The sequence below is a fragment of the Armigeres subalbatus genome, chromosome 1 (assembly GCF_024139115.2).
Source record: "Armigeres subalbatus isolate Guangzhou_Male chromosome 1, GZ_Asu_2, whole genome shotgun sequence".
Lineage (NCBI taxonomy): Eukaryota > Metazoa > Arthropoda > Insecta > Diptera > Culicidae > Armigeres > Armigeres subalbatus.
Window position 1 is genome coordinate 148,031,388 of NC_085139.1, and position 20,360 is coordinate 148,051,747.

General features: G+C 42.1%; 1 protein-coding gene across 1 annotated transcript in view; it reads left to right on the plus strand.

Annotated features, from left to right (window-relative positions):
* LOC134205228 (uncharacterized) overlaps positions 1 to 20,360 on the plus strand; it is a 157,223-nt gene that overhangs the window by 113,332 nt on the left and 23,531 nt on the right. The window contains exon 2 of the mRNA XM_062680297.1: positions 10,151 to 10,546. Coding sequence (XP_062536281.1) covers positions 10,151 to 10,546 — 396 coding nt within the window. The remainder of the gene's footprint in view (positions 1 to 10,150; positions 10,547 to 20,360) is intronic.

The following is a 20,360-nucleotide window of genomic DNA, read 5'->3' on the forward strand; positions in this document are numbered from 1 at the left end:
GGGGAGGGGTTTTAGTGAACAAGGGTACAAAAACAGTGATTTTTCATGATTATTTTACTTATATCCGAAAATCCTACCCATTTTGAACTGCAACTTTTTTAAAAAGGCTATGCAGGAAGGCATGTGCTTTGGCATGAGGCGTTGATAAGTTTAGAACTCGGCCGCCAGGTGGTGGTATATTTGAATTCATTATTTTAGACTACTTAAAATATTCCGATATATAGAATTCTCCTCAGTGTAAATATTCTTATCGCACAAATTAAAAAAATAGGAAGAAGTGCTCATTATATTGAGCACCGCTTTGTAGTGCTAGACATCCTGAACAATGTTGCCGAATACAACTTGAATGTAGGTATGAGGGATCTCAAGCTAAAGCAATATTACATATATGCAAGAATATTGCAAGTACACTAGCGCCGCATATTGGTAAATTTCCTTATTATTTACTCCGTCACATGACAGTCTATTCCCACCAGACGAACTTTGTTACAGACGTCATCTTTACAAATTTCAAAATTGTGCGATAAGAATATTTACAATGAGGAAAATTCCACATATCGGAGTTACTTGAGTAGTCTAAACTAATGAATTCAAATATACCGCCACCTAGCGACCAAGCGCTAAACTAATCAATGACTCATGTCAAAGCAGACACCTTCCTGCATAACCTTATTGAAAAGGTGCAGTTCAAAATGGGTAGGATTTCAAGATATAATAAAATAAGCATGAAAAATCACTGTTTTTGTACCCTTTTTTACAAAAACCCCTCCCCGCGATGTACCCGCCCACCTATAGTCAATGTTTGGTAACGACCTGAAAGATGAATAAATTATCTTTCGAAACAGCCCTAAAAATCCAAAATTGGCTAAACATTAAAATAGTTATAGCAATTTCAATTTGGGGTCAATTTGACCCCAGAGCACAGACAACGTAAGTTTTTTGAAAAAAGGACACTGTAGCGCGTATTTTCAAGCTTTTTCAAGCGAATTTGCACATAGGAGACAGATCTCGGCGAGTTTTATCAAACTACCAAAAATTAGGAGAATCGGTTGAAAACTAAAAAAATGGCAGCCACTCAAAGTGGCCTGGGGTCATATTGACCCCAGAGCACAGACAAAAGGTTAAAAATTGTGAAAAGGGTAAGTGTACCAGTATTGGCTATAGTTAGTCGTCATATCACGAGAAAATCAATTTCCACGATATTCTCTCAACGAACGGATGAATGTAGACTTCAGATAGTAGTTTAAGGATTAAAAAACAGATAAATTTCTTAGTTGTATAAGTTTCAAAACTAAGTAAATATGTACCAGTTAATGCCATAGTGTTCCTCAGTTGGCCATTACAGTTATTCATATATTGAATTTCCTTCGATTCTGTATTTCCTTAATAACTTTTGTTGCCAGCATCAAATCGTTTCGCAACAAAGGCCATCTTTTCCTTTTCTAAATTTCATATGGGCAATGTTGCGGAACGGTTTTCCTCAAAATTTACTGTTCTCATAGTAATTTTCATACAAACTTCAAACTGCTGGGCTCAGTCAAATAACATCCAAATTAGATGACAATTTAGGAACATTATTGAAATAGAAATGGTCATCGTTTAGGGAAGGGAGAAAGCCAAAATTTGAATCACTCCATTAGCCTTAAATGTGAACCAGTTATGGATCAATAGTTATTATGTCTTTTTTTACAACTTTACTAGCGAAAGAAACCCAGCTTTGCCCGGGTATTGAACTATGTCACAATGAACTATTTGCAGCACCGCACTCTAGATCAATTTCCGCCCGTTTGTTTTGTTTTCCTTAACAGCTGACCTAAAATTGTATTGCAATGTTTTTTTTTTACATTTCACTGTCAAATCTACCAACTTTTTGTATATACAAACCTTGTGGATCCCAAAATGAATCGATAAGGGAAAAAACTTGCAAATCGGTCAACCCGTTTGCGAGTCAAATCGTCAGGAAGGAAATCTCAACTCATTTTTAGTATATAGAAGATTTTTGTCAATTTTCATACAGGGATCAGTTCTTCACTTATTATCTTGAATAAAACACAAACTCCATTAAAATGTCTTCGAAAAATGGGAAAATAGTCACTAAAATGTATATTATTATATTACTTTTGATTTCAATAAACAGTTTGGCATTAACATTCATGAGTTCAATGCTGCTGTATTTTTTTCATACACACTCATGCTATGTTGAGGCGTGGAATTTGCCAAATTATTATTTATTTATTGGCTTAGACTAAGGTCGGAATGGCCTGTACAGTACATAAAAGTCTTCTCCATTCAGTTTGGTCCATGGCTGCACGTCGCCACACTGTCTACGGAGGGTCCGCAAATCGTCCTCCACCTCGCCTTCTTGTGCCCGTCGGATCGTTGCCAAGAACCATTTTCACCGGATTACTATTCGACATTCTGGCTAAGTGGCCGACCCACCATAGTTTTCCGATTTTCGCGGTGTGAACAATGGATGGTTTTCCCAACAGCTCATGCAACTCGTGGCTCATTCGCCTTCTACACGTGTCCGCCATGTGCACCCCACCATAGATAGTACGCAGCACTTTCCTTTCGAAAACTTGCGTTGATTCTCAACGAGCATCGTAAAGGTCTCGTGTCCATGAAGAACTACTACTAATAAGCGTTTTGTAGATAGTCAGTTTGGTATGGCGGCGAACTCTATTTGAGCGGAACGTTTTGTGGAGTCTAAATACGTAAGATTTCCTGCCATTATGCGCCTCCGAATTTCTTTGCTGGTATCGTTATCGGAGGTTGTCAGTGAGCTCTAGTACACAAATTCTTCAACCACCGATACAAACTCGTGATGGGTGGCTTACATTGACCTCTCTTAAGCCTCTTCTTTTCATGTACTTCGACGTGTTGATGACTATTCCAGTCCGTTTAGCTCCCTTTTCCAACATAGTGTAGGCTTCTTCCATCCTCTCAAAGTTACGTGCCATAATATCAATGTCGTTGGCGAAACTAAATAGCTGAACGGACTTCGTGAAAATCGTACTCGTGTCGATCACTGCCCTTTGTATTATTCCTTCCAAAGCGATGTTGAATAGCAGGTACGAAAGGACATCACCTTGCCGTAACCCTCAGCGCGTTTCTAAAGGGCTCGTGAATGCCTCTGAAACTCTAACTACGCTCATCACCCTATCCATCGTTGCCTTGATCAACCGTATCAGTTAATTGGGAAATCCGTTTTCGTACATTACTGTTGGCCCCAATCGCTTGTATCATATGCGGCTTTGAAGTCGATGACTAAATGACGTGTCGGCACGTTGTATTCGTGACATTTCTGCAACAGCTGACGTACGGCGAACACCTGGTCTGTGGTGGAGCGTTTGCCCATGAAACCCGCCTGGTTCTGCCCCACGGACTCTTTTGCAATTGTTGTTAGTCGTCGGCATAGAATTTGAGAGAGTACCTTGTAGTCGGCGTTCAGCAATGTTATTGCCCGATAGTTGCTTCAATCCAGCTTATCTTCTTTTCTGTAGATGAGGCAAATGACACCTTTCCTCCACTCCTGCGGCAGTATCTCATTCTCCCAAACCTTGGAAATTACCCAGTGCAGCGCTCTAGCCTCACCACCGTGTTTAAATAGCTCTCCTGGTAGTTGGCCATCCCCACACAGTAAAAAATTCTGAAAATTACACGATATGGAAATATTTGAACGCACATTTTTGTGTTCAATAGCCTCTAATTTTACATCCAACTTTTATTGTATGCAATATTGAATACGAGCTCCATAGTAACGACGACCTGTAATTTGAAAAAGTGATGGTAAAATTAGTCGAATCGAACGGAGCCTTTTTGTTACATCATATATGCTGTAACATTTTTATACTGTGCAGGTGCTTTGTTGTTTTTCAGCCTGCCAATCTTCTTTTAAATTTCTTGGTGATCCGGAGCTGGAAAATGTATGTCCTGCGCGTGTGCTCTCAAGTTCGCCACCATGCCGCTTTTCATAAAACTTTCGTGCGTTTTTGGCGCCGTACAGTTGCTCCGTGACATCAAGGTCTCGATCTCCCTGCTGGTGCTTTTTCCTCCAGAAAATCGAGTTTTGTCTGTTCCTCGCTCGTTTGTGTCGTGCCTCGTTCGCCGTAGTGCGTTGTCGTATCACCCATGGTGCATTCCTCTCCTAAACCAACTGCTCACATTTTCCATTATACAAGTCGTTTCTCTGGTCCGGGGGCATCGAATATCTCTCCAGCCACCTTCAAGAGAAACTGCACCTAGCTGCTCTTCCGTTGGTAGTGCCACTTCCAACTGCTGCGCGTAGTCTTGGGCTAGTCAATCGTCTTGTAACCGCCCAATGTTAAGCCGCAGTGTTCGGCTTCGACGAGTGTTGTACACTGTCAAGAGTTTTGAGTACATGCATACCGCAACGAGGTAGTGGTCGGATTCAATATTCGCACTGCGGTAAGTGCGGACGTTCCAGAAGTCGTAGAAAAATTTGCCGTCGATTAGAACGTGGTCGATTTGGTTTTCCGTTTCTTGGTTACACAGTATAAAAATGTTACAGCATATATGATGTAACAAAAAGGCTCCGTTCGATTCGACTCATTTTTTCATCACTTTTTCAAATTACAGGTCGTCGTAACTATGGAGCTCGTATTCAATATTGCATACAATAAAAGTTGGATGTAAAATTAGAGGCTATTGAACACAAAAATGTGCGTTCAAATATTTCCATATCGTGTAATTTCCAGAATTTTTAACTGTGTAGGTGAACTCCATGTGGCCTTGTGGAAAATCTTGCGGGGGGAGAAAGTGCATCGGACTACCTTTCCGCGGGAGGCTGCAATGTTTATTCATCGTTGGTATGCAGACTATCCGCTCCGATTACTGATCTATACATTTCCTCTATGAGCGTTCATGTCGCCGATGACGATTTAGACGTCTCGCAGTAGGCATCCATCATATGTCTGCTCCAGTTGGGCATTAAACGCTTTATTTTCGTCATCGGGTCTACCTTCGTGTGGACAGTGCATGTGGATGATGCTATAGTTGAAGAAACGGCCTTCTATCCACAGCTTGCACTCCTATGCGTTGATTGGCTGCCACCCAATCATGCGTTGACGCATCTTGCCCAGCACTATTAAGCCGGATCCCATCTCGTTGGTGGTGCCACAGCTTTAGTAGAAAGTAGCCGCTCGATGCCCGCTTTCCCACACTTTTTGTCCTGTCCAACAGATTTCCTGCAGCGTTACGACGTCGAAGTTGCGGGAATGTAATTCAGCGTAGATTATCCTGTCCTAGCCTGCGAAACCTAGAGATGTGCAGTTCCAAGCTTCCAATCGTGATCCTTTATTCGTCACTTGGGCCCTTGCCGATTGTATCGAGTCTTATTATCTTCTATGTCGTTCGTAATGGTTGTTTTTAAATGCGGTTTATTGGGCCTGCGCAAATCTACTAAGCAGCCGTGTCAGGTCTGTTTAGAGTCCCAATTAGCACCAGGACTTGGGCTTGTGCGCTTTGAGCGGCACATGGTTACTTTGGCGGAGTCTGCTTACAGATAAATGCAGCTTTTTATAGAAGTTTAACAGAGCCCACTGTCAAAACGTAGGAAAGCGTATGTTGGCCAATTTTCAGTAGGAAATAATTCCCCGTCGAATGTAACTTGTTGCAAGGAAATATGTTACGGGTTACGATATGGTGACGAACCAAAGTTTCCAACGGGGTTAGTAACCTGATGCTCGACCGGAGCCATCAGATTGAGCTGAAATTTGCCAAGAAATAATTACAGTGGAAATTCAATTAGGCTTTGTGAACAAATTACGTAACGTTACGTAATTTGTGTCTTACAAACAAATTAATAACTTCTCGAGGTAATCCGCATCAACTGCAGCAGATTTGGAGCCAGTGATCCATATCCAGTTCGAAGCAAACAGTAGTGCAAAAGGTAAAATGCAAAATTAATCTTTTCACGATCAGGATGATAAAATTTGGCGTTGTAGACAGGATTCCTTCGACGTTCACCATGGAACATGGAACAAACAGTGCTACGATGCTCTGCAGTACATAGAAGGAAATCTGAATCTATTGAACAAGCTTAAAATAAACACGGTTTCCACAGACGAACTCAACGCCGAGTTCTATAACTTGCATATCCTCTGGCAAGATTTTCTAGATATGCAATCCTCCATTCTCGGTCTCTGTCCGGGCACAGAAGTCATCGAAACCCATCTGAATTCTGAAACCGATCTTGATAAGCGGTATATCTAGCCGAAGGTTGCCGTCACGTAATTCTTACGAGTGATCGCTAATCAAGACAATGTACCAGGACTTCGAATTTGATTGCAAGCCCAGAATTGATTTCATTCATTTACCTTACACTTAGATGACACTGAATCAACAAATTGACGCCACAAAACACGATTCGACGCCAAGTCTCTCTATCCTCTACTGTGCCCCACGCTCGTCAAGTCGTTCTGTACCCGGTCCTGCTCATCGTACCCTTCCGGCTTTAGCTACCTTCTGAATGCTGGGTTCGTCGTAGAGTTATGCAAACTGGTGGCTCTTCCTTTGCCGCCACACCTTGTCTTCTTACAAATCGCCAAAGATGGTCCTAAACACGCGTCTCTCACATACTCCTAATGCTTGCATGTTTAAGTCTTAGAACATGATCTAAGTTCCATGTCCGTAGAGGACTACCGGCCTATGCCGTGACCATGGACATTTTGAAGAAACGCTTCGATCGGAAAGATCAGATCGTTAACCATCACATCCAATTTCGGCGAAATTCCGGGCACCGTTATTCTATCAGTGGATGGCTCACGAAACTTCCGACGACGTTAAGCGGGCATTTCAAGCTGTTCGATGTGATGATCGGTACTGCCGTTTAATATACCTTCTTCTGGCTAAGGTAGATTTCGGAATCCGTCTAGATAGCTTCGAAGCAGAATTTCTGAAGTTTCTGGAGCAATGAACTTGTTTTTTGGTAATGGCTCAAACCCCGACATCGAAATCGAGGCCGAAGCATTCAGCTAAGTTGCAACCAGGCATGTACACACTTATTTTTTTTCGCCGAGATCTCGGCATTTTTTGTTTATTTTCCCGAGATGGGCACCGCCGAGTTTCAGCAAATATGATTTTACAGCGGTGCCCAATTTTTCCGAGCTTGAAATAGAAAAAGTTAGTGTGTAAATATTCGGCAGCACTGGATGAACGTGATGTTGTACCAGAAGGCTATAATTTCACTCCAAAAGCCAAATTTTGATAGGAGGCTCGGAGACCCATAGTGTTTATATACCAATCGACTCAGCTCGAAAAACTGAGCAAATGTTCGTCTGTGTGTAGCCCCGGGATTTTTTTTGTTAAACACGTTTCATATAGAAGGACTTTACCGATTCGAGTGCAACTAGTTTCATTCGACGGAGAAACTTTCCCAGTTGAACACTATTGTTTTTGTTTGCTAATAACTCATGCGGATTAAATAATATTTATATTTTTCTTTAAACAAATACGCTGTTTACACCCACACTTTAAATCATTAATCGTGACGCAATCCATTACTCTCATAGTTGAGTAATTCTTAAGGTGGTTATACAACAAAGTCACAAATCGGCCATCTTGGAAACCACGTGCTTTTTCTTGTGATTTTTCAAGAACACGAATTGAGAGAACCACAATGCCCATGGGGATTAAACATTCGTAGATCGTTTGCTTACTTGTGCTGAACAATCGACTTCAATTTCAGCATTGTACGAAAATTATTACGCTAGATTTGATCTTTTGATAATAGGAATAGAAAACCGTGTGGTGAATTTGAAATTCACCACATGGCTTGATTGTATAATCACCTTAAGGTGATTATAGAATGAAGCCCGTGGTGAATTTCAAATTCACCACACGTTTGCCTACATACATTTCAAAAAGTCCAAATCTGGCGTAATAGTTTTCGTACAGTGCCGAAACTCCAATTATGATTGTTCAGCATAACTAGTCAAACGATCTACGATTATTCCAGCCCCATACGCGTTATGGTTCTTTCATCTCGTGCTCTTGAAAAAAAAATATTGGAAAAGCACGTGGTTTACAAAATGGCCGATTTCTGACTTTATTGTATAATCACCTTAAGCAGCGTGATATTATCGCATCAAAGCCAAAATATAGGCAATTTACGTTGCATATGGTAAACTAATTCGAATTCAACACATTGAATCGAGGAAGGCATAATCACAACTGGGGGATAAATTTGGGTTTTTTATTTCATTTTCTTATTTTCTTCCTTCCTTGAAATCGATCTAACATTCCTGAAAAGGGAGAGAAGTAAACAACAGAACTCACATCACCCAGTGCGCCACGAATATGAAATTCACCACAGTAAAATGTACACATTCAGCAAATTTGAAGGGTTGGTGCTGGAATGATTTTTTGGCTGCCCTACAGTCGTACTCACGACGGTGGCGATGAGATTGACCGGTGAATATGCTAAGATTCATGTACATATTTCACTGCATAGACTTTGACATATTTCTACCCTGGTTGCAACCGTGGAACTCTAGCTTCGTAAGCACCAACGTAAAATTGAAGGCTCACCAAAGTGCTCCATCTGCTAAGAAGGTCTGCATAGGTTGGCTATTACAAACTGTCCTAAAATTCCCGGTAGCGGAACGAGTTCGGTCCGTCAATCATCTCGGTCTCTGTAAGAATTGTCTATGTGCGTCCCATGGCAAAAACTTCTGTCGTGATTGGGATTGTCACAAATGCAAGAAATATGAAATCACACTTTGTTCCACGAATAACCGCTTCTAGGATCTATCCCAATACAGGGCAGTTAGCTCTTATTCGGAGTAACCAATGAACTATCATACAATGATCGTTTTACCTCTGTATTTTTCGCAACCACCGTCATTGTTCTTGTCAACGCTAATGGCCACCTCATCCGGTGCAATATCATCCGCATGGTTTCTGCGATGCTTTGCTCAAGGCCTACGGAACAGTTGTCCATCTTATATAGCGATTGACGTGACATATGACAACAAAGGTCAACCCAGCCGATCTTTTCATGCACGGAGTGCCACCATGTATGCGAGCAACATCCAAATTTTGGTGGTATGGACCCGATTGGAAAAATATCACTGTTATTTTAACCTTTCCGACTATAACGAGAAAAAGCTGACAATTGCCAACAATAGTTAGGCGTCACTAGGCTCGCATACCTTATGGCGAGCAGAGATGTAATTGATTGGTAATTGGTCAACCGATTCTTGCCGTATTCTAAGCTAATTCGAGTGACGGCATGGATAATCGAAGAAAAAAAGAAATACGGACAAAAACCCTTTGAATTTCAGTAGGTGAGGGATCAGAGCGATTTCATACTTTGCTACCCTACTAGCATTTTCTGCCTAACTGACTTTAAGGACTCCGGTCTCGTTATTAATCTTCACTTAAAAGCTGCTGAAATGTGCATTTCGAGAATTGTTGGAAAATTCTAACCTCTATTCACAGTGATCGCAGTGCAAATTACACAAGGCTCTGATAAATTATGCGCGAGGAACTATTGACGTGTACTGTCAGTCTAAGCTCAACTATTAGAGCTTAATTTATAAGATTAAAATGTTGAATGAATGTTAAAAATGTACATTCCAATAAGTTTCATTCTCACGCATGAATAAACAGATTAAAAATAATGTCCTGTTGCGCAAGCCACAAACAAAGAATGTTCATATATAGACAATAAACTTTTTTAATAATTATTAGACAAATGTTGTCGAACAAAACCGACCTACAAAAGCTATTGAATAATAAATCATTTCTTGGAATAAGGTTCCAGTTATCCATGCGGCATGCTTCTTTAGGCTAATGGATATAACGATGTGAACTTTCTCTCCATTAGGTCGCACGTTCTTATTGCTGCGTTTCTCATAGTTGGTTGTTCAATAAACCAAAAACACACAAATGATTACCTCTGATAGTGCCCTAGGGAAATATCGCTTCAAATGAGTCATTATCGTGGGCACAAGCGGTAATTGCACGTCTATTCGTTCCAATAGATAATTGCCATCATGTCCGCGGGTTGTTATGTTTTTAGCCACAAAACCAGAACAGGCGAACCATAAATAAATCATTTTAATCAGCCAAGCAGTTCGATTTCTCAATCACTAATTATTGCATACTTTCCCCATCTATCTTCCAGCTTAATTTTACTGCTAATGTGTGTGCTTTCCACGTTACAAGCAGCGCCGAATGGACATCTTCACAGCGACAGCGACGCCGATGTGGTGACGATCAAAGCAAATGAGAACGAAACAGTCAAAATGGCAAAATCATTACCGGTCGGCGGCAGTAGGGTCAAGAAATCCAACCTCAAATCGACACCAATTACCTACATCACCACGCTAGCGGACGAAGCCCATCTGCACCACGCCAAGCCGAAGAAGTACAACGGCAAATCGATGGCGAAAGCCCGCGACGACAAAGAACTGCAGCAGCACAAGAAAGGCAAAGTGAAGCACCATCACTTGGAAAAATCCAACGGAAAGTCACTGGAGGTGCCGAAAAAGGAACCTCTGGACAATCCAGCCCTGCTTAGGTGAGTTGAGTGAAACGAGAAATTGCAAGTAAAAATAGGAAAAAATGCAGTTATCGGCGAAATATGCAAAGCAAAATAAGGTCAATATCAATTCATCCATCTGCGAGAGGGAGTGTGTGTTTTTGCCTTTTTACGCGCACTCAATGTAGGTTCGTAAAGGTTGTAGGATTACTCTCATACCGAACTTTTGATAGAAGGCTTGGAGATCCGTAGTATATACCAATTTCAGTTAACTGAGTATGACAAACATTTTTTAATCACTTGGAATGAACAATTTTTTTCACAAATGCCCTTTCACAAAAAAAAACTATTTGTTCGCAGTGCAAGCTCAACTTCAGTGTTTCGTAGGTACTTGACTCAACTGAATAAGATGGTAGATTGTAGAGGTCGAAGAGCGTAGCTGTCTAGTCACACTTATGTGATAGAATTAAGCTTGTAGCACATGCAATCGTTTGGGTAACAAATTGCTAAATTCATACCAGACGTAACCCTTACTGGCAGTCGATTGTCAACGACAGAACCGTGGAAGCGTGAGATTGGAATTTGTGAGGGGCAGAGCTATGTTGGACCTTCTTCCTTGATATTAGCTTAGTATTTTGTGGCCCGTTTCTAGTAAGATATTTTTCAAACACGATAAAAGACCGCTTTAGATTAGGCTACTATAGGGTAAATGATGTATCTTGGACAAGCGCAGGACATTCATTAGAAAATATATCGAGATTGAATAGTATAGAACAATTGAAAACCACTAGGTTCATCCAAATACATAACCTATGATTAGTCTTGTGTCTCCATTGCCCAATTTTTGAGTAAATTACGTTTACTAGGTGTAAACTGTGATATACTGCGAACTGAAATATTTTCTTCTTGGACATCAAATATATAATTTCGACATGGAAAATACATATATTTTGGACAGAGTCATTTTCTCCTAATTTAAAAATGGCCACCTACAGATTTCAATGGTATGACCTACCTACACGTATCCACATTCATTTAAATGCATTTATTTGCTTGACTGACATAGATTAAACCAGAAATTAACATTGTTTCGAAATCTTATCGATATCATTGAAAACAGCCTGAAAGTTGGCAATTAATGGTTCATCCATGTACTGTACATGGGGTGACCAATAAATGTCTGATGCATAAAAACATAACTTCATTTTGGTCACTCCTTTTTCATCCGTCTCAAGTTCATGTTAAGCGATTGGAATATGTTAGTATCTCAATTACAATTAAACTTTGGCCGCTGGACCTCAAGATTGCCGTTTGAACCAATTTAAACGTGTTTCAGGTGCATGTTACGAAGAGTCCTATAATGCATGTTCTCCTGCATACTGGCGTCCAGCAGGCACTTTGGTAGAAAGCTTTACATTTTAGATCATTTTAAAGATAAATAATAGTTGATTTGTGAATTCTCATCAGGAGCCGCTAGAGTTGAGGTAAATGTATGCAATGATCATACTTTCGATAAAAATTTTCCTACACATTATCTAAAATTGATCGAAGAAGCTCAGGCTTGTCCAAAATATGTACATGTCCAAAATATATCATTTACCCTACCCGTCGAGAAATGGCTTTCGCCGACCCAATATTTGGTTTTTTAAAAATAATTTTCAACAATCTTCTTCTCTGCTTCTTATAGGCATTACATCCCCCACTGGGAAAATGCCGCCTCACAGCGTCGTGTTCATTAAGCTTATTTACAATTAAACCCTACCCCCTCCCCCTATGTCGCACTTTTTGTATGACGCCCGGATTGGATTGGATGCTCCCGAACGGATATTTTACATAATTTTTAACTACAATTAAATAGTGAGTCATTTGGCATAATTTGGAATTGTGAAATAGAAAGGGCTATACGATGTATTTTTTTCACATAGATATAGTAGATCGAGGATATGTTCCGACTAATATAGTCAGATGGAAGGCATACACCCAAAACAATTCTGTATGACATTATTTGTATAAAGCATTTTATATCAATTCTCGCATTCAAACCGATCAGAGAATGTCAGACTTGTTAATACAGCTCATTGCATTAAGTCGGTTTATTTGGTTTCGAGTCGAATAATGAACGAATCCCTGAGCCATGAGTCGGGCTTGATTTGAATCGTGGATGAGATTTGAGAATTCGAGTTTTTACCAACACTGGCCATGATTCAGTCCTATTCCTTCAGTCTCCCGTTTAAATGTCACAAAAGCCTTCTCCACTGCTCTGCGATCTACGCTAATGATGTCGATGTCATCCGACGCTCGATTTGAAGCGTCCAGCGTCACATGATTCAGCCTAATAAGCTTTGCCGGAAAGCTACGTTCTAATATTATATGCCACAGTTCGTCTCGATTCACAGAGTCATACGCTGTCTTAAAATCCACAAACAGATGATGAGTCCGAAAGTTGTGTTCCCGAAATTTATGAAGAATTGTCGCAGAGTAAACATTTGTTGATCGTCCTTCTCGAAAACCGTTTTGATATTCGCCGACAAAGATCTCTAAAAACGGATGCAGTCTGCTAAACAGAATTTGCGAGATTACCTTGTAGGCAGTATTGAGGAGTGTTATACCTCGATAATTAGCACAATGAAGCCGATGTCATTCCTTCTTCCTCCCAAATCATTGCAATCACTTGGGTTTTTTTTTTGTTCAGCCAGTCACTCCAAACTTTTAGAAGCTCGGTCGGGATTCCGCCTTCCCCAGTGGCGTTACCGTTTATTAGCTCTGGAACAGTTTTTCTCACTCCGACTAGCGTTGGTGACTCCACTGATTGTACATCATCTTCAATCCTAATTCTGTTTGTGCCCTCTCCGTCTGATTGTCCATTCGACAATAACTCAGTGCTCCTTCCGCATATCAGCCAACCCTGCTCAGTCGGTCAACAGTTTTCCGGAGCTGTCATTGATCATGACTGGCACCGGTGTCCTTTTAATGTAGAATTTCCGTCCGTCGTTTCTGACAAAGCTGCCCTCTGCCTCCAAAAGTACCTTTTCGTCGTACGCCGGTGGAGTTTTTTCTCAGCTAAATTAACCGCCTCGTGGACTTGTTGGCACGATGCGTTCGAATTTTCTCCAGTCGGGTGTTCTCCGATTTTTACTTCGAGCTTATGAGCGAACCGCTCCGCAACGCTCTCACCCGATAGTTACTGTATGTTCAGTCGCATGATGATGATGACTCTCATGCCTAGAACCAGTGATGCTGGACAGCCTTGCGGGATTCTTACATACCACCAGACAGTGTCAGAATCGATATTTGGGCCTTGGAAGGAACTCACATCTACGACACCTGAGAAATGCCGACCGTCCACTAAAACATGTGCTTTCGAATATTATTGCGTGCAATATAAGTGCTCCTTTCCAACAACCGGATGACAGAACCCTTCCCTTCCGACCTGTGCGTTGACGTTGGCGTCACCGATGATAAATTTCACGTTGTGTTTTGGGCATTCTCCGTAGGTCTTGTCTAGATGCTCATAGAACTCGCCCTTTGCATCATCGGACTTGCCTTTGGTTGATGCATATGCATCGATTGAGCTGTAGTTGAAGAACTTACCATTAGTTAACACAACAGATGCGATAACTAACCGGAATCCATCTACTGATTCGACGCTGCTGTTTAAGAGCCCCGCACATACGATACGTTTGCGTTGCGTTTGACAGTTTTCCCATTGGAAATGTGTCAAACGCAACGCAAACGTATCCAATGTGCGGGGCTCTTTACTAAAAGTTATTTCCGCGAAGAAACCATCCGGAGAGGATTGAGCCGTTGAGCGAAAACCAGCCAGAAGGAAAACGCACATAACCTCGAAAGTTCTACCGAGCTTCCGTTGCGAAGTGAAGTGCTGGAGAAGTGAAAAGTTAACACGCTAAAAAAAGCAAAACGCCATTACCGCAATTCGATAATTCCGACATGTAGTCGATCGGAACCCGCTGACGAAAGTGGATCACTGGAGTTATACTTGGACGTAAATTGTATTGCCCTTGTCTCACGGAAAAAGTCGTACCTGCTCCACTTCGCCAGGCCTGAAGTTCAAGACATCTTTTATGAAATTGAAGGCCACGACGCAGCGCCCCCTCTTGGTACTGACGTGTACAAAGAAGCCGTCCGACTGCTTGACGCATACTTCCATCCTCTAGCGAGCATTCCATATGACAGGTACGTGTTCATAAGTATGAAGTAGAAAGAAGATAAATCAGTGGAGAAGTTTGTCGTGCGGCGTGCGGGTGCGTGAGCAGGAACGACTCTGTGATTATGGAGAAGCTCTCGATATGCGAATCACAGAGTAAGTGTTCGATAACTGTCGTTTGGATGAACTCCATGAAACCATCTTGAAGAAGAAGCTTTTAACAGTGCCAGCGATTGTAGAAAAGGCGCGTATACTTGGTACCGTACGTTGAAACAAGGAAGAAATGAAAAAAAAATCGATGACCGTCGAGGAACCTCAAGTCTACCTAGCGAGCCGCGAGAAGAAGAAAGAAGTGAGAAAGGATGTGTGCTTCCGATGTGGTAACACCGGACATTTTGCAAATGACAGAGGTTGTCCAACCTGGAACAATATTTGCGATAAATGCAAACTCGTTGAGCACTTCCGGAAGATATGCAAAACAAAGTCAGACGGCAAACAGTGTATGTCCAAGAAAAAGAATCGGGTGCTACAAGTTTGCACCGGTGACGAAGCGACGAACAGTGACAGCGACAGTGACGTGATGCAGATCCGTGCCACTAACAGTGAACACGACCGGGTGACTTGTTATGTCGGTGGCGTCAAACTAGATTGGATTGTTGATTTGAGCGCTCATGTAAACGCCATCAGTCGGGATATTTGGCGTAATCTGAAGCGGCAATGATGCAAGGTCAGCTGCACCTATAAAAGCCTTAAATGTCTACTAGTCTACGGGAAGGGCAAGCTGAAAGTGCATAAAATCGTCAAAACGGACATCAGCACGCGTTCTAAAGCTGTCCACCACGAAATGTATGTAGTCAATAATGAAAGAGGTGCCAATCTACTATGCAAGCAGACGTCCATGGATCTTGAAAATCGAGACGGAGGTACTCAACATGATGAAGTAAAACGAACCACCTATTGAAAAAATAGAAAAAGCAAATCGAGGTCAAAATTGACAAGAAAGTGATTCGAGTTCAGCAACCACCTCGACGCCTGCCAATACCTGCTCAAACAAGACATCATCGAACCAGCGCAATTGAAAATTTCCTGGGCCTCCCTCTTGCAGCAAAAGCTTGACTAAAACAGAGAAGAAGTACTCGACGCTGGACAAAGAAGCCTTAGCAATTGCTTGGACTACAGAACGGTTTAGAATGTACCTTACTGGACTACGCTTCACTATACTAACGGATCACAAGCCGTTGGTCAAGATCTTTAGTTAAACATCTGTTCCGAATCAGCGACAGGAGCAGTGGATACTAAGGATGCAAGCCTATCGGTACGAAATCAAGTATCTTCCTGGTAAGATCAATATAGCTGATCTCGGAAGCAATTGACACCAAATCTTTCGACCGGAGTGCAGACGCAGATCTTTGCGCAATCGTGGAAGTCAACAAACCAGCTGGAGTTACGATGAGCGAAATCATTTAACGCTCGCAAGAAGACGAAGAGCTCCAGATGGTTAAAACTGCTCTCCACATTCGAATATGGGATGAGGACATCAAGAAGTACGTGCCGTTTAAGAGGGAGCTGTGCGTCGCCAGCGAAATTCTATTACGGAAAAACAAAATCGTCGTTCCAAAAGACCTTCGAGAAGATGTATTACATGGCACATATCGGTCACCCGGGCCGCGAAAAAATGAAGAGAAGGCTGAGAGTAGTAGTTTGGTGGCCATGAATCGACGCCGCAGCCAAGAAAATCTGAGAATGTTTCAATTGTCAACTGGTAGCCACCTTCGAAAAACCTGAGCCGTTACGCATCAGGGATCTACCGAGCGCGCCGTGGATTCACCTCGCAGGAGACTTTCTGGGCCCACTTCCAGACGGAACCTAACTATTCATGCTGATTGACTGAGCCGATGAAACACACGACACCTAGTGAAGTAGTCAAGTTTTTGAACGGAAGTTTTACACGGATGGGTTTACCATACATTTTGACCTTCGACAATGCGAGAAAATTTTCAAGTCAAGAACTGAAAGACCACTGTGTCTTTTTTTTCTTGAGCAAGGGTAAACAGAAATCTGCAAACAGACACCTGAGGAGGTTAACTCAGGTAGTGTGGGGATGGGATCACCCGACCCACTGACAAGCAGCATGGCATGGCGTTCAACATCGAATCGCGGGCATGCAAACATCACATGCTCTGCCGATTCTACCTCACCTACACATTCCGGGCACTCCACAGAATCTGCGAACCCGAACCTATGCAGGAACTTTTTAAAGCAGCCATGTTCAGACAACACCTGTGATAGGTGGAAGTTAACCTGACCGTACTTCCTACTAATCCAATTGGATACCTCCGGAATCAGTCTATGGGTCCAACGACCTTTGGCTGCAGTGTCCCATGCTCTTTGCCATTTGAGCAACGAAGCTGCTCTCTTGACACTTCGCACTTGCACCGAGTCCCTGTCTTTGAAGCACTCCACATCTTCCTCCAGAAGTATGTCTATCTGCATCATTCCCTGCATGCATGCGCTTACAACCCGCAGACACATTGTAGCCGGCAAGGAGCGATCCGTCCTTAAAAGCACGTGGCTTAAGCGCCAGTCCATTAAGGAGACCACGGCCCAAGTTAATTTGCCCGGATGAGACTCCCAAAGGGCGAGTCCATTTATTTCCCAGATAGAATTTACGGATCGTTCCAACTGGCTACGAGCTAATTCTTGCCAAACGGTATCACCCTAATTATCGCAGCATGCTTTACAGCCACGAAGCCACTCAGAGAGCCGGTGAGAGCCCACCACACCTAATACACTCTAAGCGTGAGTGCGCCTATCATCATCGGCAGACTCTCTCCGCTCGCCTGCTCTTCTACAACGAATTGGAAGCATACAACATACCCAGTCAAACTCGCAAAGAAACACAGAGGACGGGACTCGCAACTATGATGACGCGTTGTGACGAAAAATACGATTAATGAACAAATTTGCTAGGGAAAGACTGTTTATTAAGCGACATGGAAAACATTAATTAACATTTATTTCCGTACTTCTAATAGGATTTATTTATTTCAATCTTCAACGTAAAGTTGTACAGATGTTTCTTAGCTATACTAGGTTTTGTATTCTTGACTTATAGGCCTCTTTACTAATATTAAAATCAAACACGTGACTTACTTCATTAAACGTGCGGCAGCACATGCTCCATGGCTCATTGTATCCATAGTTTGTACGGTGAGTAGACTCGGCAAGAAGTATGTAATGCCGTAGTTGTCTTCGAGGCACGTTGATGTGTACTTTAGCTAGGAGAAAGCCACAGTCTACATCTCCAGCGAGAATTCCGAACACGAAGAGTCTTTGAAGGAGTTTTCTTCTGGCAGCTAGCGATTGCAGATTTATTACCATACACCGATCTTTGTAGGGGGGGGGGCAAGCTAGCCGTATTGTTCAAAGGTAGTACCCGGAGATTTCGATTCTGTTAGTCAATGTTGCATGAAAGGGTGCCCATACAACAACTGCATATTCTAGCAGACTGCGGACGAGAGCACAATACAACGCTTTTAGCGCATATATGTCCTGGAATGCATTCGTGTTTCTTTTCAAAAATCCCAGCATGGCAAACGATTTGGCTGTGATCATGTTGATGTGGTCGTTAAATCTGACTTTAGAGTCAATAATGACTCCCAAGTCTTTAATCGATGAAACTCGTAGTAAACGGCTGTTTCCAATAAAGTAATCAGTCAGCAATGGCTCTCGCAAACGGCTGAATGTTATGGAACTGCATTTAGCGACATTGACTTCCATACCATTTAAAGAGGACCATCGTAGAAGTGTATCAATGTCATTTTGGAGAACGCAGCAATCCAACCTAGTCTCGATTTCACGATATATCTTTAGATCGTCAGCGAATAAAAGCTTAGAGGAGCGAAGACTATTGCACAGGTCATTAACAAACAGAATAAAAATTAACGGTCCTATGTGACTTCCTTGGGGACGCCTGACGGAATGCCAAAATTCGCTGAATTAACTCCGTTGATGTGAACATATGCAGAGCGGTCTGTCAAATAGGACTGGAACCAAGTCGTTGCCCAGTCAGGAATTCCCATGTGCCTCATCTTATCGATAGCAAAAGAATGTGGAACCTTATCGAAAGCTTTACTGAAGTCCACGTATATGGCATCAACTTGTCGTTTTCTCTCTATGGAGTTGATTACTGTGTTGGCAAAAACCATCAGGTTAGTCGTTGTCGATCGTTTCCGGACAAATCCGTGTTGATATTCGGAGATTATAGGGCGAACCGCTTGGTACACGACTTCGTAAACCATCTTTTCGAACGTTTTCGGAGGCAACTGAGGATAGAAATCCCACGATAGTTCTCTACATTGTGAGTATTACCGGATTTGTGAATAGGAGTAATGGAGGCGGTCTTCCATGCAGTTGGGAAAATACCACTATCCAGCGAGCGATTGAAGATCATCGTTACCGGCGCAGCGAGGGACGTTGCAAATTGTTTAATGAAAGATGGCGGCAAACTGTCTGGACCAGGACCTTTGGAACCGTCTACAGATGAAAGAACTTTCTTCACATCTTCTAACGATACATTTAGATGCGGTAGATGTACGTTGTAATGAGCTATACCGCTTATCCAGTCACGGTGCTCATCCGGGGTGTGAGTAGGACGAGAGTCTGAGAAAACATTTCTGAAAAACTCAGCAAACAATTCAGCAGCATACTCTGTGGAATCAGCACTAGTTCCTTTATACGAAACATTGCTCGGAACGCCGCCGTTGCGTCTTAGCTTCTTAACGTAGCTCCAGAACATTGACGGATCGCGTTTTATATTTGACTCTTGGTGCAATATATAATCGTGGAAAACAGAACTTAACTTGGTAGAGTAGTGCACTTCCGTATCATGAAGTAACTGCCTATTTTGTTCATTGCGCGTTTTGAAAAACCGTTTCCTAGCTTTTCGTAATCTATTTCGAAAATTCCGAAGTTCAGGAGTCCACCAGGGTTGACTGTAGTGTACTATAGAGCGTTTCCGTCTAAGAGGTATGTACTCATGAATCGTTTCATAAATTATACCATAAAATCGTAAAACAGCATCATCGACGTCGCAATCTGCCAAGAGAGATGCCCAATCAATCGATGCAAGATGAGTTTGAATTGAGTCCTCGTCACACTGGTTGAAATCGTAGTAAAAGCGGTCATGTTCTATGTCGTCGGTCTTACTGATGAAGTCCAATTTTACAATAAAAGGCTTATGATGAGCGTCAATTTTTAAAAGTCCACAGGGCGATTCAAAAAGTTCTATTCTGTTAGTATCACTAACGAAAGCCAGGTCAAGTAATCTATCATTCACATTTCGAACATCCTGAACCTGCTGTAGTCCGCAGGCGAGAATGGACTGCGTCAATGTAATTTCCTGCTCAGAGGAGGCATTTACAGGGATGTAAGAATTCATGTCAGCATCGTATTCCCAAGACAGTCTAGGTAGATTGTAATCTCCCAGCGTAATTACGGTGTCAGTAGTGTTGGCGATTTCACACAACTGTTGTACGCACGATGCATGATCTAAGTACACAGAGGGGTCTGAATTCGGTCTTATGTAAATGCAGCAAATATAAACGGACTGCATTGGCAACGATACAGATACAACAACCTGCTCTAAACTGCAAGCGTTATTCAGCGAGACCAACTTACAACGTAAAT